Source organism: Phalacrocorax carbo, chromosome 10 (assembly GCF_963921805.1).
Source record: "Phalacrocorax carbo chromosome 10, bPhaCar2.1, whole genome shotgun sequence".
NCBI classification, from domain to species: Eukaryota; Metazoa; Chordata; class Aves; order Suliformes; family Phalacrocoracidae; genus Phalacrocorax; species Phalacrocorax carbo.
The window spans coordinates 4,438,140-4,460,082 of record NC_087522.1 but is presented as its reverse complement, the minus strand read 5'-3'; the positions used below and the strand labels follow the sequence as shown (position 1 = coordinate 4,460,082).

Sequence of the window (21,943 nt, the reverse complement as noted above, 5' to 3'; positions counted from 1 at the left end):
CTAGCAAATGGAGTACAATAACTTCATGGGATTAAATCAGTATGCGTGAACGACTAGCACGAAGCTAGTGCTTCCAATACCGCAAATGGTCCATACTCCACAGGTTGCCTTATTTTTTTAAAAAGGCAAAAATGGAGGAAAAATTGCTCTAAGCGGAATTATTTAGGAGGTAGCAGTCTCTATTTCAGGTTTAAATGCGCAGACAAATTAATTTCTTTTCTATATGCTCTACACTTCTATTTTAGTCCCTGTAAACCATGCCCTGCGTGAATACAGAAACAGCCATGCATGAGAACAGCTACTGAAGAAAACAAGTTCTGAGGTAGATAACACGTTAGGTCTTGCCAACAATTCCTCAACCTTGCAGTACTCCCCCCTGCTCAGACCACGTGCTCTGAGCATTAGTCCTTGGTTAGATATGACGGTGTATTTGTCTTCCCCCGTGTAAGCAGCCCTCTCAATAACATTAACCAAAGAACGTCTCGAATAAACCAAAAAGGGTTTGGTTAAACAAATTCACGGCTCTCTGGTACGTAAATGGGAATAGGTTTTGTGGGTTTGTTTTTTGTTTGCTTTGTTTTTTAAAATCAATGCTCGATTGTGAATTAAAAAATTACAAAAATTACAAAATTATATTCCACGCGCATAAAACATATACCTCAAGTTCCTTCTGGTCGAAAGGCTTAAGCAGATGTTGAGGAATAAGTTCATTAAAACCCTTCTGCAGAGCCAGAAACTGTGCCTCTATTCCTCTCATAAATCGCCAGTTTACATACAACCTGGGGGGAAGAAGAACAAGTCGGGGATGATGAGCTAGACAGGACTGGGCTTTTCATAGCAGAGCTGGAAAATGCTCATCTTAGAGGAACTTGTTTTAATACACATTTTGTATTATGAAATAAGTGCTTATCAGTTCCTTTTTCCATCAACAATTAATTACTGCACCATCAACAGAAGAACCAAAGTACATTTGACAGCTTCATCTTCCCAGGTCTTACAATGCTGCACTGTGTGAAAATGGTCATGTCATTTATGACTCAGTTTTTTTCCCCCAAAATATTTATTCATTAGCTTCACTATATAAAAAAATAATCTGTTTACTACCTTCTTTCCACTACATTTGCAGGATATATTTTCGTTCTGCAATACCTGACATATTCTTTCTTGTTCTCTTCTGTCACTGGAATATTCCTGCCATTTGGTTTGAGTTCATGCTGTAAAATCCGCCCGAAAGCATTGTGTTCCACACAAAAAGTATGGTCCAGAACTGGGGTGATGTCATTCTCTCTGGCAATGGAAAGGTAAAAGGTATTTTTGATACTTTGACACCTCTTAGTGGTGACGAGGACAGTTTGTTATTTGAACACTTCGTTAGTCTTCAGGGTAAGCCTAGTAACCAGCCATCTGCGTTTCACAGCTCCAGAGAAATATTGCCACGGTCACTAATTTCTGTATAGCTTAACACACGTTGAAAAGCCTGACCCAGTGAGTCATCCATCTAATTCTAGTACTACTCACAACAATGAATTAAACCCTGTAGACACAAATGTGCGCACACACACGTATATTCTGTTTTTATATATATTTTTTATATACACACAGAGCAATAAACTGATCAGCTGTCACGTATCAGTGTGAAGCACAGAAGAGATAGCATGCAGTGAATTTCAACAACATCAGTAACTTTCAATACAAAGCAGAGTTAAAGTGTCCAAAAGCTACACCGAATGGTGGGTTTTTTTCTGAACTATAAGTGTTCAGAAGCCCGAATTAATTACATTTAACTCCTTTTTAATCAAAGTTGGTTTTCTCTTGAACAAGGCTGTACTTTCCCTCAGAACTTGGTCCTCAGTTTGGAGTTTGATACTGTGATATTCTACTGCGCCCATGCAATGTTTAAAAATTTAGTGTCTGCTTTGCTGCAAGGAGAGCTAACAGAGAGTTTGCAAGGAGAACTTTTCCTCTTGTACCTTGAGCTTTCTGACGCAGAAACAGTAGTTTAACAATTTTGTACAGATCTCCCCCATTACCAGATTTCTGCAAACTTTTTCTATAAGGTGTGTCTCGCTATTGCCAACATACTCTACCCCATCTTCTCTACAGCGAGGCAATATATACAGTACTTACAAGATCCAGACCAAACTTTTGTGTAATTCTGGGTCAACGGATTCCAGATCAGAGAGCTGAATGGGCTTCCCCAGAAGCTGTTTGTAAAAGGGAACTGTGAAACCGCCATTGATATAGTGTCCATGGAACACAGCCAAACCCATTATCCGACCAACAAAATGGAAATAAGACAAATGGTCCTGCAGGGAGAGAGGAGAGAAAAAAAATCAGGCAGCGGGAAGACACTGACATCTTGTGGTTATACCTGCGCCATCAGCTGTGTGCTCAGCGCAAGTTATCTGCAACGCCCTGGGCTGGAGGAGCCACCATTTTTCCTCATAACATAACGAAGAACAGACCCGTTTAATGATTAAATGCCTCAAATGAGTCTTTGTGCGTTACCTGACTAATAAATTGGATACAAGTCCTCTAGACCTCTCAAAGGGCAAAAATCAGGAAAAGAGAATCCCCATGAAATCACCAGAATCCAAGATATGATAATTTCAAACAAATTAGTTTATTATGTTTAACCATCAAAATCTTTTTGCTCTTGAGGAAGCAAGCCACGTGCTCATTTCCTTCATGTCTTTCATGTTGCTTATAAACTGACTTTTGAAAACTGAGCCATAAATCCTATGGTTGAAGTTCTTCAAATCTATCTCCCGCACCTTACAGAGCAAATGTCAGGAAATGTCATGTCAGGAAAAATTCCCCTGTACTAATACAGAACTGCCGCTCCTTTTAGGGTCTGCATCAATACAATTCCTCCAGTGAGAAAAAAACAAACCACAAACCAAAAAGGCAAGCACAGCAGCTTACTGAGAAAGGGCAAGCGAGGCATACGAGCCCCTACGGTCACAGGGTGAACAGTGCTGAGGAGGCAATGCTGTTTACATAACTGCCTGCGTTCACAGAGAAGATGAATTTCACCTATGTATACCTTCTCAGAATCATCGTGCATCCCAGCCAGTGCTGAGGTGTCTCAAGGAAATCAGATACTTATCAAAGGATACTTCCTCTCTCATGTTTTTCATTTCTGAACAAAACCCCTCTGCTTCATACTGCATCAATATACAACTCTAACACATTCCTATTCTGCTTCACCCTTCACTTTAACTCTGTCATGGAAGAGCAGCTACAACAAAAAACTGCAGGGGACCTCTGTTGAAGTAGGTATGTTGCTCAGAAGTTAATACTTACAGGATTGATAGAAGAGTCTGGATTGATTTGCAGCATGTAAATATTATCTGTGGAGTACTGGAAGAGTCCGTAATAGGGATTCAACATTTCATGGCACAGTAAATACAACCATTCTCTGCCAAAAAATAAATAAAAACAGGTATTTTAGAAGGGTGCAACTTCCACTTAAGTTTCAAACAACACAATTTTTATGAATCATCAAACGAGTAATGAGTTACGAAATGCTTATTTCAAAATCAGATCACCTTGTACTGCCCTCCATTTGCAGACCAAAAAGGAACGCTTAAAAACCTGTAAGTGTCTTACTCCACTCACAGGCAGACTTGTTTTAGTTCAGAAGTACTGAAGGGATTAACATCAATTAGAGAAACTATAGCAAGCTGTTAAGACAGTGCCATCAACAAACTGAGTCTGAACAAGACCCACTTCCAAAAAAACATCTTAACTTTGTACTGAGTTCAGATATTTGGAGATTAAGAGATCCACTCCTCTGCAACCTGTACAGTATAAGGAAATAATTTTAAAAATCTGTTCTTTAATATGAACTCCATCAGTGGAGGTCTTTAGAAAAGCTGTTTTTCTGCAAATGCTTGATGACTAGAGAATCTCTGCTTTCAGCAAAGAGCCCAGAAGGGGCAGAGAGACCAAGCGCATCACAACAGGAGGGCTTAGCTAAATTCTCTCACCTCAGTAACATACAAGGACCAGAATGGAACTAAAGCTATTTCTGACCTTCCAACTCACCATGACAAATACCCCTTTATTATTACGTTTGGACACTCCAAAATATTCTCAGAGAACTATCAACTTTAATGCTTAGAAGTGGAGCTGTACTGATCTGAAAGAGTCTGTTGCAGCAAATGGGCAATTATCAAAGCCATCAGGGCAATAGGATGTCAACAGCGGAGACACTCAAGGCTGCCTCGGGTAAGGCAGCTCAGAGTGTTCCAACTTTTTTCCTTTGTCCAGCAATGGGTTACTGAAAAACACCGAAGTGGGTGGTGTAGCCTTTGTATAGGACTAGTTCATCTCCACTCCCGCTCCAACAGATCAGAGGACTCTCCTGAATGCGGCTGAGACATAACGAAAAGGAACCCCTGTTGCCTTGCAATCCTTTAGCTGGAAATCAGACAGGTGTATTTAACAGAACCTCTACTGTGATTTGGATTGTACTTCAGAGTCTATATGCTTCTTGAAAGCTGATCACACTTCCACTTATAAAACTGGAGCCTATTGCTGGGATCAGGACTTTCTGCAGTAAGATCAATAGCCTATCCTAAACAAGCCTTTTATGCTCACTGGGTGATGGCGATGGAAACAGAGTACCTATGGGGAAGAGGGGAAACAGAAACACCTGATTGTGGCATTGATTCCAGTAACGTTCCCAAATCCAAGCCTAACCAAACAATTTAGTATGAGCCTTTGATACCAGGGAGAGCCGTGGGCAAGTGTTAAATCACTTGCTTCCACCCTTCAATCTACCATGAAAGGAAGACTGAACCTACAACCACTACCTATAAACTAGATCACAAATAGCTTAAGTGTACTGTTAACAGATAATTTGGAAGGGAATTATATCAGCCGCAGGTCACGTTAAGAACAATTTTACGGTTAAAAAGTGTCAGACAAACCCCCAAATCTCACCTTGCTACTCCTCCATAATCCAGGCCTTCCTCTCCTCGAAATTTCACCATAAGCCTCTTTTTCAAGTCCTTTGGCCTCATCTTCATTATCTGACGGTAGGATTCCTGTATGTGTATTTTTACAATTAGACATTTTATTTCCTTCCTGTAATCAAGCCTACCCTGTAACACTTGGTATTTGCCACCTCCTTCACGAAGCAGACTTGCTATAATCAAAGATCAGTTTTACTTAACTCTTGAGTTACAAAAGCTGCTAATAGTAGTAAAAAGTCAATCAAATACCTCAAATATTTCCTCTCTGGATACTTCAATGCGGCAGTGACCAGCCTGCGGTTGCTGAAGAGAGAGCTCATGTCTAAGAACTTTCAACTTTTGTACCAAGTCTCTTTCATATCTTTGTGCAGGCAACTCCTCACCATCTTCTAGTGACCCCTCATTTGGAGCTGGCAGAGGCTGCTGGCTGGGCTCTTTTAGCTGGCATTGATGGCTTTGAAAGAGAAGTAAAATATTTATTCTGGAAGCATAACAATAAGGAAAATATAAAACAATGATGGAAGAACTAATTTAGCTTCTCTAAGAGGAATCTGGAGTTAAATGTGTATTCAGCTGGGTAACTTCTACAGCATCATTACCTCACATTCAGGGACGTAAGGAATACAGATATTTACAGAATCACAGCATGGCGGGGGTTGGAAGGGACCTCTGGAGATCACCCCATCCAACCCCCTGCTGGAGCAGGCACACCCAGAGCAGGGGGCACAGGGCCGCGTCCAGGCGGGGTGTGAATGTCTCCAGGGAAGGGACCCCACAGCCTCTCTGGGCAGCCTGTGCCCCTGCTCTGGCACCCGCACAGGGAAGGGGTTTGTCCTCATGTTCAGGTGGAACTTCCCGTGTTCCAGCTTGTGCCCGTGGCCCCTTGGCCTGTCATTGGGCACCACTGAAAAGAGTCCAGTCCCATCCTCCTGACACCCTCCCTTTAGATATTTATGGGTATTGATGAAATCCCCCCTCAGTCTTCTCCTGGCTGAACAAACCCAGGTCTCTCAGCCTTTCCTCATCAGGGAGATGCTCCAGTCCCCTGAGCGTCTTGGTAGCTCTCTGCTGGAGAGCTTACCATAAAGTTTCAGTATTTTTCAGCTCAGTTTTTATATGGCAATACATTGTGAAAGGCTGAGGAGCATGATCACCGAATGCTGACTTGAGCAGTAATTAGAAAGCTTGTGTGGTGCTCCTCCCATATAGCAAGACAGCTTTCAAGAGTGTAACATGAAAAGACCTCTAATGGAACAAACACCAGCTTTATAAATGGAACTCTCTAACAACCGCAATGAATTTTATTCCAGCTCCATGCAAAATAAAGCTGGGGATTCTTGACACAGTAAAAGCACTGTATCTATGGTTATTAAAAAAGAAAGATGTACTTGTCCCAAATAGCTGCAGCTTCGTACATTCAACTATCCTTATCTAGGAGTTCTTAATTTGGGTTGTGGAGCAATGATTTTTTAGATACAGAGATTCCCCAGCTGGCTTCAAGCACAGAAAACTCAGATCCAGGAAAAAGTCTGATCTTGGGCACAACAAGCCATGCCAGGCTGCTTCCACAGTCTGTTCTGTAACAGTTCAGCTGCCTTTGCATGATGGAGAGCTTGAGCTTATTAAATCCTGCTAAACCGAGCTGGCTGTACACAGCACCAGGCAACCAGACTCCAGCTGGCTTTATATTCCTGTTGTCTGGAGCTCACGAGAGCACGAAGCCAGTTCAGGTCTAGCATAGCTAGCACAGAGCCAGAACTGCTAACCCAGACAGGCATGAGCTGACTGCTGTGGAGCAGCCTGGCAGGCCCTCTACCCCACACCACAGCATTTCCAGAACTGTGTATTTTTTCTCCAGCACAGCCTTGCGCGATTTTGTTAAACCAGCTTAAGAGTTCAGTGTTGTGCCGAAATAAGGAAGCCCTCTCTTAAACCTGAGGACTGCAAAGCATAGTGAAAACATTTTTGAAGAGTCTCTGCAAAAGGTTTACATAAAACCAGCACTGAGAACCAATGCTCAGACCCTGACCAAAGCATTGGTTGCATCTGTTCCACAATATCATTATGCAGTTTTTCAGCCCCTCATGACTCCCAGACTGTAGTTAGAATTGGACAAAAATTAAAGGTTTAAGAATCCAAACTCGACATGAATTATTTATCAGGCAAAGTTCTTACTTCATGATGTGATGTAGTCGTGGATCTGTAAATTGTGTGGTTCTGTTGTTATGATCTACAAAATATATTCTTCCTGAAACTGTACTTCTAACTTCCCAACCTGGAGGCAAAGGTCCTAGTTCATCACAATTCACACTGTTAAGGTCTCTAAGGAAAAAAGCAAACAATATGTCAAAGCACTTCTGAAGTTAAGCTGAAACCAATTTACATTCAGGGGAGAGGAGGGAATGAATTTGGTGCTCAGTGATTCTAGGCTATGAAAGTCTTAGGAAGGACAGAACTGCTATTTTAGGACTGCCTTTTTAGAATCCTCAATCTAAGCAGTGCAACTCCCTGTGTACGCACGGTACATGAATAAAAAGGTAAAGCAGCAAAACACCTTCTGTCTTTGAAAAGCTTTGAAAGTAACAAAGCCATACAGCTTAAAAGCAACTTCAATATGCAACATCACCATTTAGGTGATGACAGGGCTTCTGAGGGCTGTAAAAAGAGGAAGAGACATTATTTCATAGCAAAAATTTCACAGAAAAATTCCCATTAACACTAATGTGATCCACATGCTGAAACCCACACAATTAACCAAAGGCCTCTGCACCAACCACTGTCTCCAAAGACTCAATAAGTTAAGAGGCTACAGCAGCCAAATACTAAGAGCACCTTAAAAAACCCAGATCACCTCTTTAATTAGACGAGGTTAGAATCCTAACTATTTGACTGACAAATCATCGGGAGTAAGGCATTACCAACGCATTCACCCCTTTCATTCTAGAGAAATTTTTGGGTATCATTCCAAGTGCTGCTAAAGGCAGTCACTCACTTTCAGGGAGTGTTTGAATTCAATACGTAGGATGTATTTACACCTAGAAAATTGAAAATACTTAAGGCCCCAGCCACCTAACAGAGGAAAATACTAAGACTGGCAAGAAAAGGAAGGAGGGAAACCTGAGGATTATTTTTAGACGGAAAGCCTATTGCTAAGTAAAGTATTCTCTAGACAGCTGGCATGGATTCATCTATTATGCAGGGTTGAAGACACCACTCTGTATTTCCTTACCCAAATCCAACCATGCAACATCAGTATAAATGAGTAAAACTGAGAGGCTTTAGAAAGGTAGAAACACTTTGTACACCAAAGGCTTCATTAGTGTCACAGTGAGTATAAGCCAGCAGGGGATACAGAGGCAGACAGACAAGCCTTTGTTAGGCTCCTTAAAGAAGATTATGGTTGTAACCATTTGTTTCAATCAGCTGTGCATCTGAAAGTACCGCAGAGATCTGATTACACCAAGTTTTAACCTACATCTGCGCTGAATGCCAAGGTTAGGTTTTTGCACTGCAAGTTGGTAGTACGAAAGCCACCTTTAGCTGAAGTACGAGTGACCTGTGACTCGCAAGAGACTGTTGGGTCCACTTACATTGCTGGTCCTGAAAACCTGGCTCTAAGATTTGTTGAGAGAAGAAGCAACACCCTTCATTAGGCCAACCAGCATCACTGGGAGAAGAGGCACGGCTCTGGGCACACGAGCCTCACACGACTGACATGAAGAACGAACATTGCCATTTCTTCTTCCAGTGACACCAGCTAATCTAACATCAGCTATTTTCTCTCTCTCTCTCAACTTTATTTTTCATATCCTTCCATATACTGTGGTTTTATCAACACTTTCGCCTACACTACTTTATATAATTTTTCTAATATCCTGTATCGCATTCATGTATTAGCCTGCAGCGCAGCAGCTGAGGAGTTACAAACTTTGCACTTCACTCTGGAATCTGGTGTGCAGGTGGTCCAGCGAAACAGCCCAGACTCAGAGCTCCTCAAGGAAGAGCGCCAGACCTTAGTCACAAAAACCTGGATTAACTGCAGGTTAAGGTTTAAAGAGGCTTTATTAAATTAATCATGTGGAGGATTCAAATTTTCTGGCTGCAAATCATTGGTCTAAAGCATAAAAAAACCTCGCCACCACTTCAAGTTTAAAGATGACAAGTAATCCCTGCTTCAGTTATGCATAAGTGAGCACTATTAGAGCAAAAGTTACTAGTTCAATACTGAAGACACAATGTCTTTAAGAAAGTAGTTGCTTTTTTCTTCAGTTTGCAGTCCAAACTCCTCCATACAAAAAAAAATTAGGTACGATTCAGAAATCTGTAGCTTCACCAAAAAACAGAGTCACATCGACATTTAAGGAAGAATTTGTTAAATGGGAATTCCTGAAGGGCTACATTTTTTTTCCTTTTGTTTTACATCATTCACAAGTAGATAATTCTTTGATTCAAGAAGAGCAATCCTTAATGTTTGGTGAAGGGGTAACTAGAAAGATCCAAAATTATTCCTCTGCTTGTAGCTTTCCCTTTAAATTTAATAGGCCATTTCATAGATTTTGCTCTTACAAATTCGCTTCTGCCATACAGACACACCAAAAAACCCTGACTCTAAGTATAAATACATACCTTGGTATCCTAGGGTCATGCCATGTGCTAACTCCAGTCTGAGTGTGCAAAAAATAGACCTGTCCCTGTACCGTTGTTCTTTGTTCTATGAAAAAGGAAGAAAGATTATTCTAAATTACAAATCTGAACAAATCTGAATAAACAGTTTGTTTAAAGCCATTAGAATATTATCCTCCTGGCAGGTCTAAGAGAAAGTACTTGAGCCACCCCTCGATCTCTTATAGCATGGACTGTTTTGTCCTTCACAAATTTATTTCAACTACATGTTTCAATGTTCTTTTTGAAACTCACAAATCCATGCACCAGTGTGTTTTAGTCTGTGCTTTTATTTTTAGATTTTGAGGCAACCCAAACCACCAAATTAGGTTTCTTTACTCCTAGATTTGTTGTGCTCTTTTCTGAGATTTAAATTCTGCTTAATCTTATCCTCCCTAATCTTCTGTACTACTGGCTGCTTTGTTGCTTTTGTATTTTCCTGATCTTTTCTCAACTGTGGGCTCAAACCTACACAACATGCCAAGGGGGAAGTAAAAAATAGCATTACTGCTCTAGTTTAAAGAGCTCTTTACATTCGTTCTCCCTAGATACACAGCCAAGATTAGCAGTGAATTTTCTGCAACGGCCCCATACCACAAACTCATGTTTAATTTACCATCAACCCCTCAGTGTATCCTGGCGTAGCCAACTGCTAATTAGCCAATCTCAAACTCCCATCTGCACTGCTTAGCTCCTTGTCCAAAATGCAGCCCATTAGATGCATGGGGATGCTGCATGTTCTAACAGGTAAACCACACCTATGTATTAAAATGGGAGAATTTTTCTCTGAAGTCTTTTGAAAAAACTTCAGTTTTATAGTTCTGGAAAACTCTTACCGTAGCCTTCTGGTAGGTCAGGCGACTGGTGACCATGCGGTCTGTTCTGAGGTGTCTGTACATGACCTCTGACTTCAGGAGTCCGAAGTCGCTGTGCCTGAAGCCTCTGATCTTGACTGGGGGACTCTACGAAGCGACAGTTGCCTCCGCCAGCGGCCCCCGTAGTGTCTGTATATGGTGCTGGTTCCTCCATAAAACAGCTCAGCGGCCTTCCTGGGCCAGAATCTTCATAAACCGTTCTGAAAATGGGGAAACTTCAGGAGTTCCCATCACAGAGAAGTGAATGCAGAAATAACTGTTTCTCTTTCTCTCTCCCCATTACTTCAAGCACTGCAACTTGTAACCCAAGATATAAAATTTTCTTAATGTTTTTATACTGCAGATTTCTCATGGAAGCACCCAAAGCACCGATAACAAAAAATATAATGTCCTACCCAATGTAGCTTACTTTTTTCAAGAGAGTATCCAGCTATAACCTTACTACTTGATACATATTCCCAGACAATGTATTAATCACACTGATATTTCATATTTCTAGCGTTAATTATATTATTTCCACACATAAACCATTTTTCTGATTACATGTAAAGAAAACAACCCTTACCCTTCATTCTCCAGAAGCCCTCTACAGTCTACTACAGAACCTCCTGTGCCTATTCTGTCCCGTGTCTGTAAACTGACTGAAATAAAAAGAAAAAACCAAACACAAGTTAATACTAAAAGAACAACTGTTCCCTTAAAAACAACATAAGGCCAAACAACCCACATTTTACAAGGTAAAATATTAAGGAAAGCTACAGCCTATGCATGAGAGCACACCACTTACCAAAACTCCTTCTATAACCATAAAGCATTATTGATTTTTAAAAATGGAGATGAGAAACCAGAGGCATCACCACATCAAAACTTAAGCTGAGTCTTTCTGTAAGTATCAAATGTCAAGTTCTACATCTGCGTTTCATGAGGACCCAGAAAGGTAAGCTGGCAAGAATTTACCACTAGATGTCATCATTACAGTGAAAATTTGGGTTTTGCCAACTATATATCAGTGAAAAGCTTGGGTTGCAGGGCAGCAAAACATTTGGGGTAAATTAGCCTTAAAGCTAGCACTGCCTTGCTGAAATCTGGAAGCGGGTTACATGAGTCAAAGGTATTAAAGCAGCACTTTGCAAAATTTCTTTTAACTCCTCCAGATCCTCTTTTCCACATCGGATTCTCTTTGCCTGTCACCTTGGTCCAAATGCAATCAGTTTCACAGTAACATCTACCCTTCCAGCGCTGCATTAGAAACCTTGCCAGATGCATTCCCTCTTTTTAATATTCCCATTATCAGCTGACAGAAAACAAACTCCTATGTAGGAGTACAATGAAAATTTTCAGGCTATGTAATTTAATCCCATTAAAGTCAGAAGAAACAACACAGAAAAGGCACGGAAGCAATAATGACTACAAGTTTCTTTTTTTTAATACAACATTTGTCCATATAGTGTGTTTACCCAAGGAGATGAAAGTTTAGCCGAGAATATTCTTACCCACTATTTGGCCTCGCACAGCATCGGTGTCTGTGGGGTTTAGTTTGCATAGATCCAAACGCTGGTCTGCAAATGAGAATAGGAAAGATCAACAAAACACTGGGGAGGGTGGGAATACTGTTCATGAGCTACAAGGCACCGAAGGTTCTTGATTGCACCAGGGAGGAACTGCTCTTACATCCAGTATCTTTTAGCCTGCTGATGGCATTGGAGAGGAGGCGGACGCACCCCAGGAAGCCAGCTCCCTGTTTCTTGTGGATTTTTTTATGGTTCCATACACTGATGGTTATGGAATCTGTCTTCCCAACATATCTATAAAAATACATATTAGAAGAGTAAATTTAGAAAAAATAGCCTCCACAGAACTTACACATTATTTGGTACAAATTCTGATACGCTTTAGTACATTGATCATGCTGCTTTATTACAAATACAGAAGTGCTTAAGCCTGAAATGGTGTTATTAATGAATTACTGCACTATGATTTCACACAGCATGTTAAATTGATATTGCTGCAGCATGAATTTAACTACCGACAGTCTCATTAAAAGCTATGCAACAAGCTGATTAACGTACAAAACTTTAAAATTTATGTTTCTAATAATTCGCAGAAAATAAATCACTACAACAAGGACAATCTTTTGTAAAAGCTGGGCTGAACTGCTCCAGTAGAGCTTAGTCTAAGCAGTTGGGCTCTGCACCTGAGACACAAATATTTCCAAATTCCAACACCCACAAGCAAAGTACGGCTCCTTTATTAACAGGTAATTTCTTGTTGCAAGAAGTCAGTCCTCGTCAGCAAATGTGACTCTTCTTGCTAACACAAAAAGAAGTCGCAGTGCCAGCCCTTGTACTCCATCTACTAGGTAAATCTCCGGAATATTGTTTACTTATGACCTTACAAACAACTCACAGATCGTAATGCTGGTTCCATTTGGGGTCCAACGTGTTCTTCACAGTGTCAGTTGAATGGCACTGACCTGACCCATCGACAACTATTTTTGCAAATGGGTCAGGAAGTCCTGTGGAAGGGAAAAGGTGCTATCAAACATAGTACTTTTTGTTTTGTTTCTTCCAAGATAACGCTATCATGAGCTTCTGCTTCCCCCCCCAAGAAAGGAAAGTTGCCATTATCGCAAAGCTATTATAGTAAATCCAAAATAGAGAATTGAGCTCCTAAGTAGACAACTCTGTCATACAGATTGATATCTCCCATAAATTGTGGAAGCTTTTAGAAAACACAAAGTTAAACATGCTTAAATTTAACGGTGCATACCCATGCATACTGAGAGTAGGCATTTTATTCAGTCCTTAACATAATACTGAGACTGCAGCCCTGGGATACTTTACTCATACCTCTGGCACGCTTTTCAGATAGAGCCGTCTGAGATGGATGCTCTTGGTACCCCACACGCTGAATTGTAAGCTCCAACTGGCTGGTGGTCTCATCAGCCAGACTTTCACCTAGAATTTGTGAGTCCTCGGTCTTCCCAATCCTAGAGCCTACGCTATCTAAATGCAATTCGGGGTAACATCTACTCATGTAATAATGCAATGTTACTGCAAGAATGGAACCACGGAACAAATGACATACATAGATGAGCCACGACAGTAATGCACAATCTACAAATAAATCTGATTAATCAAGAGCAGAAAGTTATACAATTAGGGGATACTTACTGAAGAAATCTTTCTTTGCAAGATTCTTGGCACATAATACTGCAAAACAAAATATCAGAGAAAGAAATCTTAAAACCATAAAAAAAGCTTTCCGGCAACCATACCAGATAAAATACTACCCGATCATAATTCATTAAAAAAACCACCCAAATATTAAATGTGAGCATTGTTTTCTTTATCTGCCATTGGAATATGTATTTACATAAAGAAAAAAATTCCTTTGCTTTTGTTCTATTGTTAAAACATACAGGAGATTTAATGAACGTCCCTTTGTGTTTAAGCCTCCTGATTTTCTATGCTGCGTGCTTACAAGAATGCGAAACCAGAGTTCTGTTGTGTTGTTTCAGAACAAGGACTACACAGTTGCTGAACCAAGAATGGTTCTGGGACTCCTGGAGGAGACCCCAACACTAAGTCCAATCAAATACAGTGCAAATGCCTCCTTTTTGCACACAAAAAAGGTACGTGATGCATCAAAAAAAACCCCAAAACCATGGGAGGTGTGCTATGGCTGCATAAGCAGTTTGCAAATGCAAAAAGGTTTTGTGGGAAGTATGACAGGAGCTCACTCAAGAGAAAAAAAATAAAGTGAAAAAATTTTGCATCAACGTGTTTTCCTTTGAAAGGGCCACAAATGAGACATTGTTTTCCCCTCTCCAATTCTACTAAATAGCACAGTAGTTTAAGCAAAAATTAGATCAGGAAACTCGCATCAATCTCCATTTCTGCTAGGTCTATTACCAGCTACAAACCTAATTTTGCTTTTCAACAGGACTGCTCAGTACGATCTCAGCAATCCAGGTTGTTCAGTATCCATTAAACTCTCTTACAGACCAGGAGAAATAACTACAGAGCCAAAGATTAAAATATTAGAGCTCTAATTTATCTGAAACTGGGATCCATGAGGCGAAGATAACTATAAAAGACCTAACTATTTTTGAGGTAGTCTCTTTTCCACCCAGTTCTGACCTTTCAGCATGAGAATGGATGCTCAGAAGATCCTCAGATGGCCATTTCCCCTGGTAGGGACCCCTTCTGGTCCCTACTTCACCTTGCCCCTGACTTAGATTCAGCCTCACCTTAACTCTGTATCGGGGAAAGCGAAGACACGGTAGCAAAAATACAGGAACAAGTATTTATTCTCCTTTAACACTTCTAGAACCCCAGAGCAACACTCCCCACCTGAGATAGCTAGCAGAGTAAGAACTGCCTCACCTCACATGCCAAGCAAACAGACCAAAGAAGTCCACTATTTAACCCAGACGTTCATGGGGGAAAAAAATGCACAAATCCTCTGTCTTAGTAATAATTAAAGCAGATGCACCAGGAAACTATTTTTAGAATAGATTAAAAATTACTTATTTCTTACATTGACAAACTGCATAATCAGGGAAAGCTTCTCTTGTACTGTTTTTGACCAAAAGAAGAGAATTCTGCAGGACTACGGCAATTCAATTTGAAACAAAACAGGATTACAGAATCACCGTCCACTGTTCTATGGAAGCCTGACAGAGCAACCTTTAATTTCCTCTTCCTGTTGCAAGTGCTTTAGAAAAAAAAATACCAGAAAACAGGGAATAAGTAGAGGTAAAATCAGAACTTTTATTTCTAGTGCTAGCCAAAAGGAATTTTAAAGTTCCTGTGAGTGATGGAGCTTTTCTTCTTTTAAAGAAATCAAGTAACTCATTTTACTTCCCCAACCCCAATTTTAAGAATACATTATTGAGCTGGAAAAAGTATATAATCTGTAACTATCTGCATATCGCCTGACTATATAATTATTACCTTTATTCTATATTTCAGGTGTGCCTTCTAGAGCTAACTAGCACCGTAAATTTCTACAGCTATTATTGAAAAGTTACGTTTTTTTTTTTTCATTTAACTCTTTTCCTTCTGCCACAGGCTTTCAGTCTACAGTAGAGGAGCACGGCTGCCAATTTTCCCGTTGCAGCCTGGGAAACCCTCAATTTTAGGTTGCAAAAATTGTTACTCTCTCTTGTAAAAAAAAAAATTGGCACAACAGCTAATTGCTGAAATAAACCTTTATGGAGCACTCTCTAGAATCAATCTGCCCGAGATGGACCATTGGCTCTGTTCCATTATTTGCATATTAAACCTACTACAGCAAAAAATATTTTCAAGTGCCCTATCACTTAAAAGCCATAGATTGCTAAATTCCAGTAAAGAAACAGGTGACAAAGGTCAGCAATGGGAGCCTTGGACATGAAACCACACCAGCAGTGGAGCAGACAGCCCCTCCCTGCTCCGCAAAGCTGTGCATACGCCAGACTCTCTTCTTAAATACATTGCCTCCAACAGGAGGTCAGCAAGCCTGCTAGCAGGACCTGACTGCTGCTGCTTCAATCCCAAAGCCCCTAAACTCAGGTAGATTTAGCTATAAAGGCTTAAAAAAGTATCAGAGGCGGTGTAAGAGAATGGGATGGATACTTATCTGCAAACCAGGCACCCGAGACACGCTTTGCACAAACCCCACCTTTGCCTACTTTCCGTCTTTCCAAAGAGCTTTTTCTTTTTGTTTTTTTTCTTTTAAACAAGAAATGTTTAGGGCTTGTCAGCAGGAGCGATCTCGCTGCATTTGTTGCAACGTTACAAAAGGTACTAATTCTCCTGACTTGGGCATTTACATTCTGCCTTCTCAAAGTCAACCGACTTGTTTCAGCTTGACATAGTATTTGTTTACACTCCGCTCTGGATTGCTGCACAGCACTGAAGAACTATTTCTTTAATACAACAGATCTCAAACAACACTGAAACAATGTCTTTACATCTAGATTATAATATTTATAAAGGGATGGGAATGTTTTCTTAAGTACCTGACATTATTGAGATAATTTCAAAGGCCAAATTAGCCAGCTGGGTAAAGTACTAGTGTGAAAGCATATTTGGCAGGAGGTGAAGAAAGGACGAGCCTTATACAAAGTCAGTATTCACCCTGGGGATGTCTTCAATGCAGATGTAACTGGAGCGAGTCGAGCGGTTCCTCTGCCAGCCCCCGGTTGTCCACCCTGCTTCCAAAGCAGAAATGAATCATCTGCTGTGGTTCAGGAGGTGCCGCAGGAGCAAGCTACAGACGGGTGTAATAAGAAAAGCAGAGCGGCACCGATGTCTGTACAACCGGCCGAGAATTGCATCAGAAAGCTGCTGCTTTTTTTTCATCACCGAGACACCTATCTAGCAAGACCAGCATTGTCAGAAAGAAGGTAGAGAAAGGAGAGCCTGGGTGAGGAACCATTTCAAACATCCCTGAGTAAACAGACCAAGCCTACAAAATCAAAGCCTTCGTGTGCAAGTTCCTCCTCCTGAATTGCCAGTGCTCAAAGGATGGCTGCTAGTCTGCAAGAGAGTCCTCACATTGCTGTCCCTGCATCAACACCGGGTTTATTCACCTGTAATGCACCCCATCCCACAGGACAGTGCTAAGACGCTACAACAATTTTCAGCTCCTCAGTGCTAAGCTGCTGTTTTCACTGAACTGTTTTTAGCTGCAGTGTAGAAACTAGGTAGTTGTGTTTTGGGACCTAGAGAAAAAAAAAACAGATGATGAAAATATTCCATAGGTCCCAGCCTGTACCAATGCAAAATCGCAGGTAAATTTGCACCTGGGTCTGCATTCATTCACACTTTGTGAGTTAAAGGTAAGAGCCTCCTTGCTCAAATTAAGGACTTTTACACATGGATAGGATCTGAGCTAACGATGGCCTTCAATTTAGTACTCAAGTTAATTCTGAAGACAAGACAAACCAGCAGTATGCCCATATCTTCCTTAGGAAAGAGAGGGGAAGGTCACACAACCACTCTAGCAAATACACCTTTCAGCCATCTTTGGCCTTCCCTTTGATACCCCAAGTTAATCATTTGTGCTTGTACAAACAGGCAGCTAGATTCCAGGATACATTCGTTTTACTTTCGGACAGAAGGTAAACACAGGCCAGCAGGCTGATGACGTAGAAAGGACTTTACTTAATATTTACTTCTGTGTAGACGATCTTTAATCATAGCGATAGGTAGCGTAATGATTAAAAGCATCATGGCTTGGTTGGTTTGTTTTACGATATAAGCAAGAAGCAAAGAACAACAGTGAGGCTTTGGAGGAGAAAGGAATAAAGATCATGACATAAAATGAAAGTAAAGGTACTGCATACCACTGAAAAATTAAAAAGCTGCAAAGCTTTTTTTTTACTTGGAAGCAATGCATCCAAGTAATGGAAACATCTCTTCTAATGCTTCAAAGTCCGCCTAGCTTTTGACTCGTGAAGCTGGTAACCTGCGTTGGAGGTTGGGTTGCTCCAGCTCTCCCGTACAACAGCAGGAGCAGGACAGGCCCCGTGCCCGCTAGCTTACAGTCTGGTTTCCACAGCAAAAATTCTGCCATTCTGAAAACAGTTTTCAGAAGGCTGCACGGCAAAAATAACATGCTTGACGTGTTTAAAAGCCTCCAAAAAAAAAAAAGAAAAAAGCAAACATCAGCTATTTACCACATGCTGCTCTAACGCCCCAAAGTGCTGTTGCCCACAATTAAAATCTTTGCTGAATCCGTTATGTGAAATCACGTCTCGTCCAAACGGTTCGGCATATTTTGTGGAAAATACTCTGAATACCACAAGCCACCCCTTCTGAACCGTCTTTATGAATGATTCTGCTTCCAATTCCTGTTCTCTGCACATAACTTTAAATGAGACTTCCCTGCAGATAAACGTCTGGTTTTATTTCTACTACTATGCAACCCATGAAGGTTTTAAGTATTCTGGTTTTTTTTAAGGGTGCCAATCATTTATATTTGGTAGGGTACAAGAGAAAGGGTTTAATGGGAAAGGAAAGATGGCTGAAGGTACCAAGTATGTAAAAATGCAGTTTCTTTACAGCTAGCCACATCACTGAACTGAAATACACCACTGTATTCACAAATTGGAGTTTAAATTGTCACCACAAAGGCCAAGGTTTCTATTCTAGTCCTTTCTTTGTTTGCTTTAGGCATACTTTTGGTCTTCCTCTTTGTCTGCTTGAGACTGAAACGCATAAATCCATGGACTGCTTTAATTTCTCAGTAACTGAATCTGAACCACTGCAGCGCCTAGTATGCAGAAAAAGATAAACAAAAGTGAAGTCTTCCACTACATTTGCCAAATAAATCAATTATCTGTACAGAAATAATTTTATACAGACGTGTACACTGAGAGGCCTTCAATAATGATTCTAGCATCGTGGTGCCAACGAGATTTGCAATCTTACACATAAGCCAAGCAAAAACCCTCCAAGATCCCCTCAGACTTCAGGACCAGTGTACATCATGCCCTGACTTTGGAAGACTCTGCCTGAACTCATGCTAAAACAGACCTTGACTACCAGATTAAAGCAATGCTTCATTAAAAAACCCTCAATTCTCAAAGAGTTGCTAGATTTGATACATGAAGCCTTTTTGTGGCCCTTTTGTGTAGGCTGCAGTAAAAATCAAAGCCTCTTTTCAAGGCATGCTTTCCTCGTGGGTTGGAACTTGGCTTCGTGCAGCCAGTTGTAAACACTAGACAACTTTGAAGAGATCTTCAAAAAACCAACACCCAGAAAAAGCCATTTTTATTAGTCCATTAACATGTCATTAAAGTATCTACTTAGCCAGGAATCAAAATTCCATCCTACCTAAGCAGAAATCCATCACAAATGAGAGTCAGTCCTCATAGTGCAAACACCATCAAGTTGACAAAGCAGAAGAGTTTTATCTCCAGGATTCCTAAGAATTACTCAAACTGAAAAATCTTCCTGGGCACAGACCAACTTCAGTGGTCTTCATATACACCCCAGCAAGGGCTGATGTACCTACCCCTCAGTAACATAAATCATTACAAAAAAGGGCACAAGACTATCAGAAGAACAAGACTCATTAAATTCCCAGTTAATTGAGACTGTGTGCAACACAAGACCAGTAAGGCAAGTTTAAGAATGAGCTGAGATGTAAAACTTGGAGAAACACTAAGAGTTATGGAATTAGCTGAAGAACTTTGCAGGATAAAAAAAGGGAGATCAATAGGAAGCTGAATTAATGCTGATGTACAGAATCAGAGAAAGGCACACAAATCAGAGAGGTGGAAATAACACATCCAATTATCCCTTGTACTAACTTTTCTTTCTCTTCTACCCCTCTGCTCACCCATAACAAACACCTGAGATAAAGGCTACCTCCCAGATTAAATCTTTCATTAAATCCTAGCTACTACATCAGTTTTCTTACTACTTCGCTCTGTCTTCCTCTAATCCAGGCCAAGAATCTTGTCATACTCTCTCCACAGTCTCCCGTTTCCTCAATAGACATAAACCCCAACCACCCCCAACTACTTGAGTCTTAGACATGCCCTCAGCTCTGAACACAGAAGTTGCCCATGGAACTTCTTTGTCCCGTGTACCACAGGGCAAATTCCAGCCACATTAAGTTCCTATTCCTCGCTCAAATTGTACTTCCAGGTTTGGGGGTTGGTTGGTTGGTTGGTTGGTGTTTTTGTTTTTTTAAAAAAAAGTTTATTTTTTAGGGCAAACCTTTCCTAAACTGCTGCTTCACCACCTTCAGCTAACCTTTCTTCTTGGCCCTACAGTGACTGCTCAGCGGCAAAAAATGCAACCAGAGACACAGGGGCAAGAGTGAGACCGTAACTGGTGAAGCTTCCTCTGTCATCAAGAAGATGCCTTTGAAGCACCGTCTTCCCTCACATCCTCATACCTTTTCTTTGCAGACTGTCTCCCAATACATTCAAAACACAACCACTTTCTTAGAGAACTGGAATTCAAGAGTTAAGTCAGTTATTACTATCTCCATTTTACAGACATTCTCAAAAAAACACCCTATCAATTACAGTTTACCAGAGAAAACGTTAACAGAACATCAAGTCATTTATATCCACTGTATGGTTTTTAAAACTCAGTCCTCCACCCCCCCACCACATCTGACAGAACCACAACTAAGTGGAATAACACTTTGTATAGAGAGATTTCCCAAATTCAGTCAAGTTTTTCCTTTGTTAAAGTGCCCACAAATGGTCTCCTAACTCTGAAAACAAAGTATACACTCAGGCGTCAGCTACAGTGCCAGCTTCTGTATATGCTAGTAAGACAGAAATATCTAGAAAGAACTCAATTTCTGTTAAAGGCGCACAGAATAATATCCTGTTCTCGGTGCAAATGCAGTCTCTTAGCTGACAGCTAAACAAAACAATTTCAATGGCAAAATTCCTTCTGGAAATACCAAATGGCATTTTACATTTACTCCACTCCATTGTGCAAGTTGTATTTGCTGGGATCAACAAAATTCTGGATTTCTTCCCTTACACCTCTTGTATCTCCAACCACACACGCTTGCATTGAATAATTCATATTTTCAAGCAAGTAGTGTCTATCAAGATAAGCTTATCTGCACAGCTTGCACATACTTGTGCTCACATTTTGAAACAGACACCAACGTGCGCTGTGCGACATCATCGCTATAATAAAGTTAAAAACACGCCACAAAACTATGTGGCTCAATTTTTTAAAATTACATTAAAACCAAGGAATTAATCCATGCTGAAGTCTCAATACTTAGCTTTTATAGTTACCCAAGCACTGAGAAAGCATCTGGAAAAAAATTCCTAAAGCATGAAAAACATGTTCCTCCACCCACATGCACTCATAACTCAGATTCCAAACTAAATTTTACTAAGATTGCCAAAAATATTTTGCACTTTTAACGCTTGGAGTTTTCAAAGCACCTTTTTCAAATCTCTACAAACGTCAATACCTAACAGGACCATATACTGTAGAGAACACTGCTCACAAGAGGTCCCAGGCAGTGCTGGGGATCAAGCTCAAACCTAGCCCTACTCCCACACTCCCAGTAAACAAAAAGCCCTTTCTAGAAATCCTGTCCAAACCTTGAGACATATAAATTTGTTTCTCTGGAAAATGCTAGATGAACAACACCAAATTACTAAACAAAATTAGAAAAAATTCCCTCAAATGCTCGAGACATCACCTAGGCAAAAACTACATATTAAATAGTTGACACTCCTCTAACAGGGAATGAGAGCCCCTCTGCAGCAGAGCCTACTGCTCAGTCAGCATTTAATGTAGGTGTGTTTAATTTACCATGCCTCTGATCTCCACTTTCGTAAGTTAAATGTATAAAGCGTTAAACACTATTTTCATTACCAAAAAGAAGCTTATAAGGACTCTCCCGTGCAGCTGATAATTTGCTTACTAATTCAGCACA

At 40.6% G+C, this 21,943-nt stretch overlaps 1 protein-coding gene across 5 annotated transcripts in view; it reads right to left on the bottom strand.

Moving 5' to 3' along the window:
• SMURF1 (SMAD specific E3 ubiquitin protein ligase 1) overlaps nucleotides 1-21,943 on the bottom strand; it is a 47,482-nt gene that overhangs the window by 6,415 nt on the left and 19,124 nt on the right. For 3 of the 5 annotated variants that reach the window (XR_010374596.1, XM_064461525.1, XM_064461524.1), the window contains exons 2-15: nucleotides 13,693-13,731; nucleotides 12,926-13,034; nucleotides 12,191-12,324; nucleotides 12,013-12,078; nucleotides 11,085-11,160; nucleotides 10,481-10,734; nucleotides 9,609-9,693; nucleotides 7,158-7,304; nucleotides 5,232-5,436; nucleotides 4,951-5,054; nucleotides 3,307-3,421; nucleotides 2,128-2,306; nucleotides 1,150-1,287; nucleotides 659-779 (exon numbers count right to left, since the gene is read on the bottom strand). Coding sequence is in view for 4 of the 5 variants with exons in the window: in XM_064461525.1 (XP_064317595.1) it covers nucleotides 659-779; nucleotides 1,150-1,287; nucleotides 2,128-2,306; nucleotides 3,307-3,421; nucleotides 4,951-5,054; nucleotides 5,232-5,436; nucleotides 7,158-7,304; nucleotides 9,609-9,693; nucleotides 10,481-10,734; nucleotides 11,085-11,160; nucleotides 12,013-12,078; nucleotides 12,191-12,324; nucleotides 12,926-13,034; nucleotides 13,693-13,731 (1,772 nt within the window). In the remaining variant the exon portion in view is untranslated. The remainder of the gene's footprint in view (nucleotides 1-658; nucleotides 780-1,149; nucleotides 1,288-2,127; nucleotides 2,307-3,306; nucleotides 3,422-4,950; nucleotides 5,055-5,231; nucleotides 5,437-7,157; nucleotides 7,305-9,608; nucleotides 9,694-10,480; nucleotides 10,735-11,084; nucleotides 11,161-12,012; nucleotides 12,079-12,190; nucleotides 12,325-12,925; nucleotides 13,035-13,692; nucleotides 13,732-21,943) is intronic. The other 2 variants (XM_064461526.1, XM_064461527.1) reach the window with 1 other exon arrangement.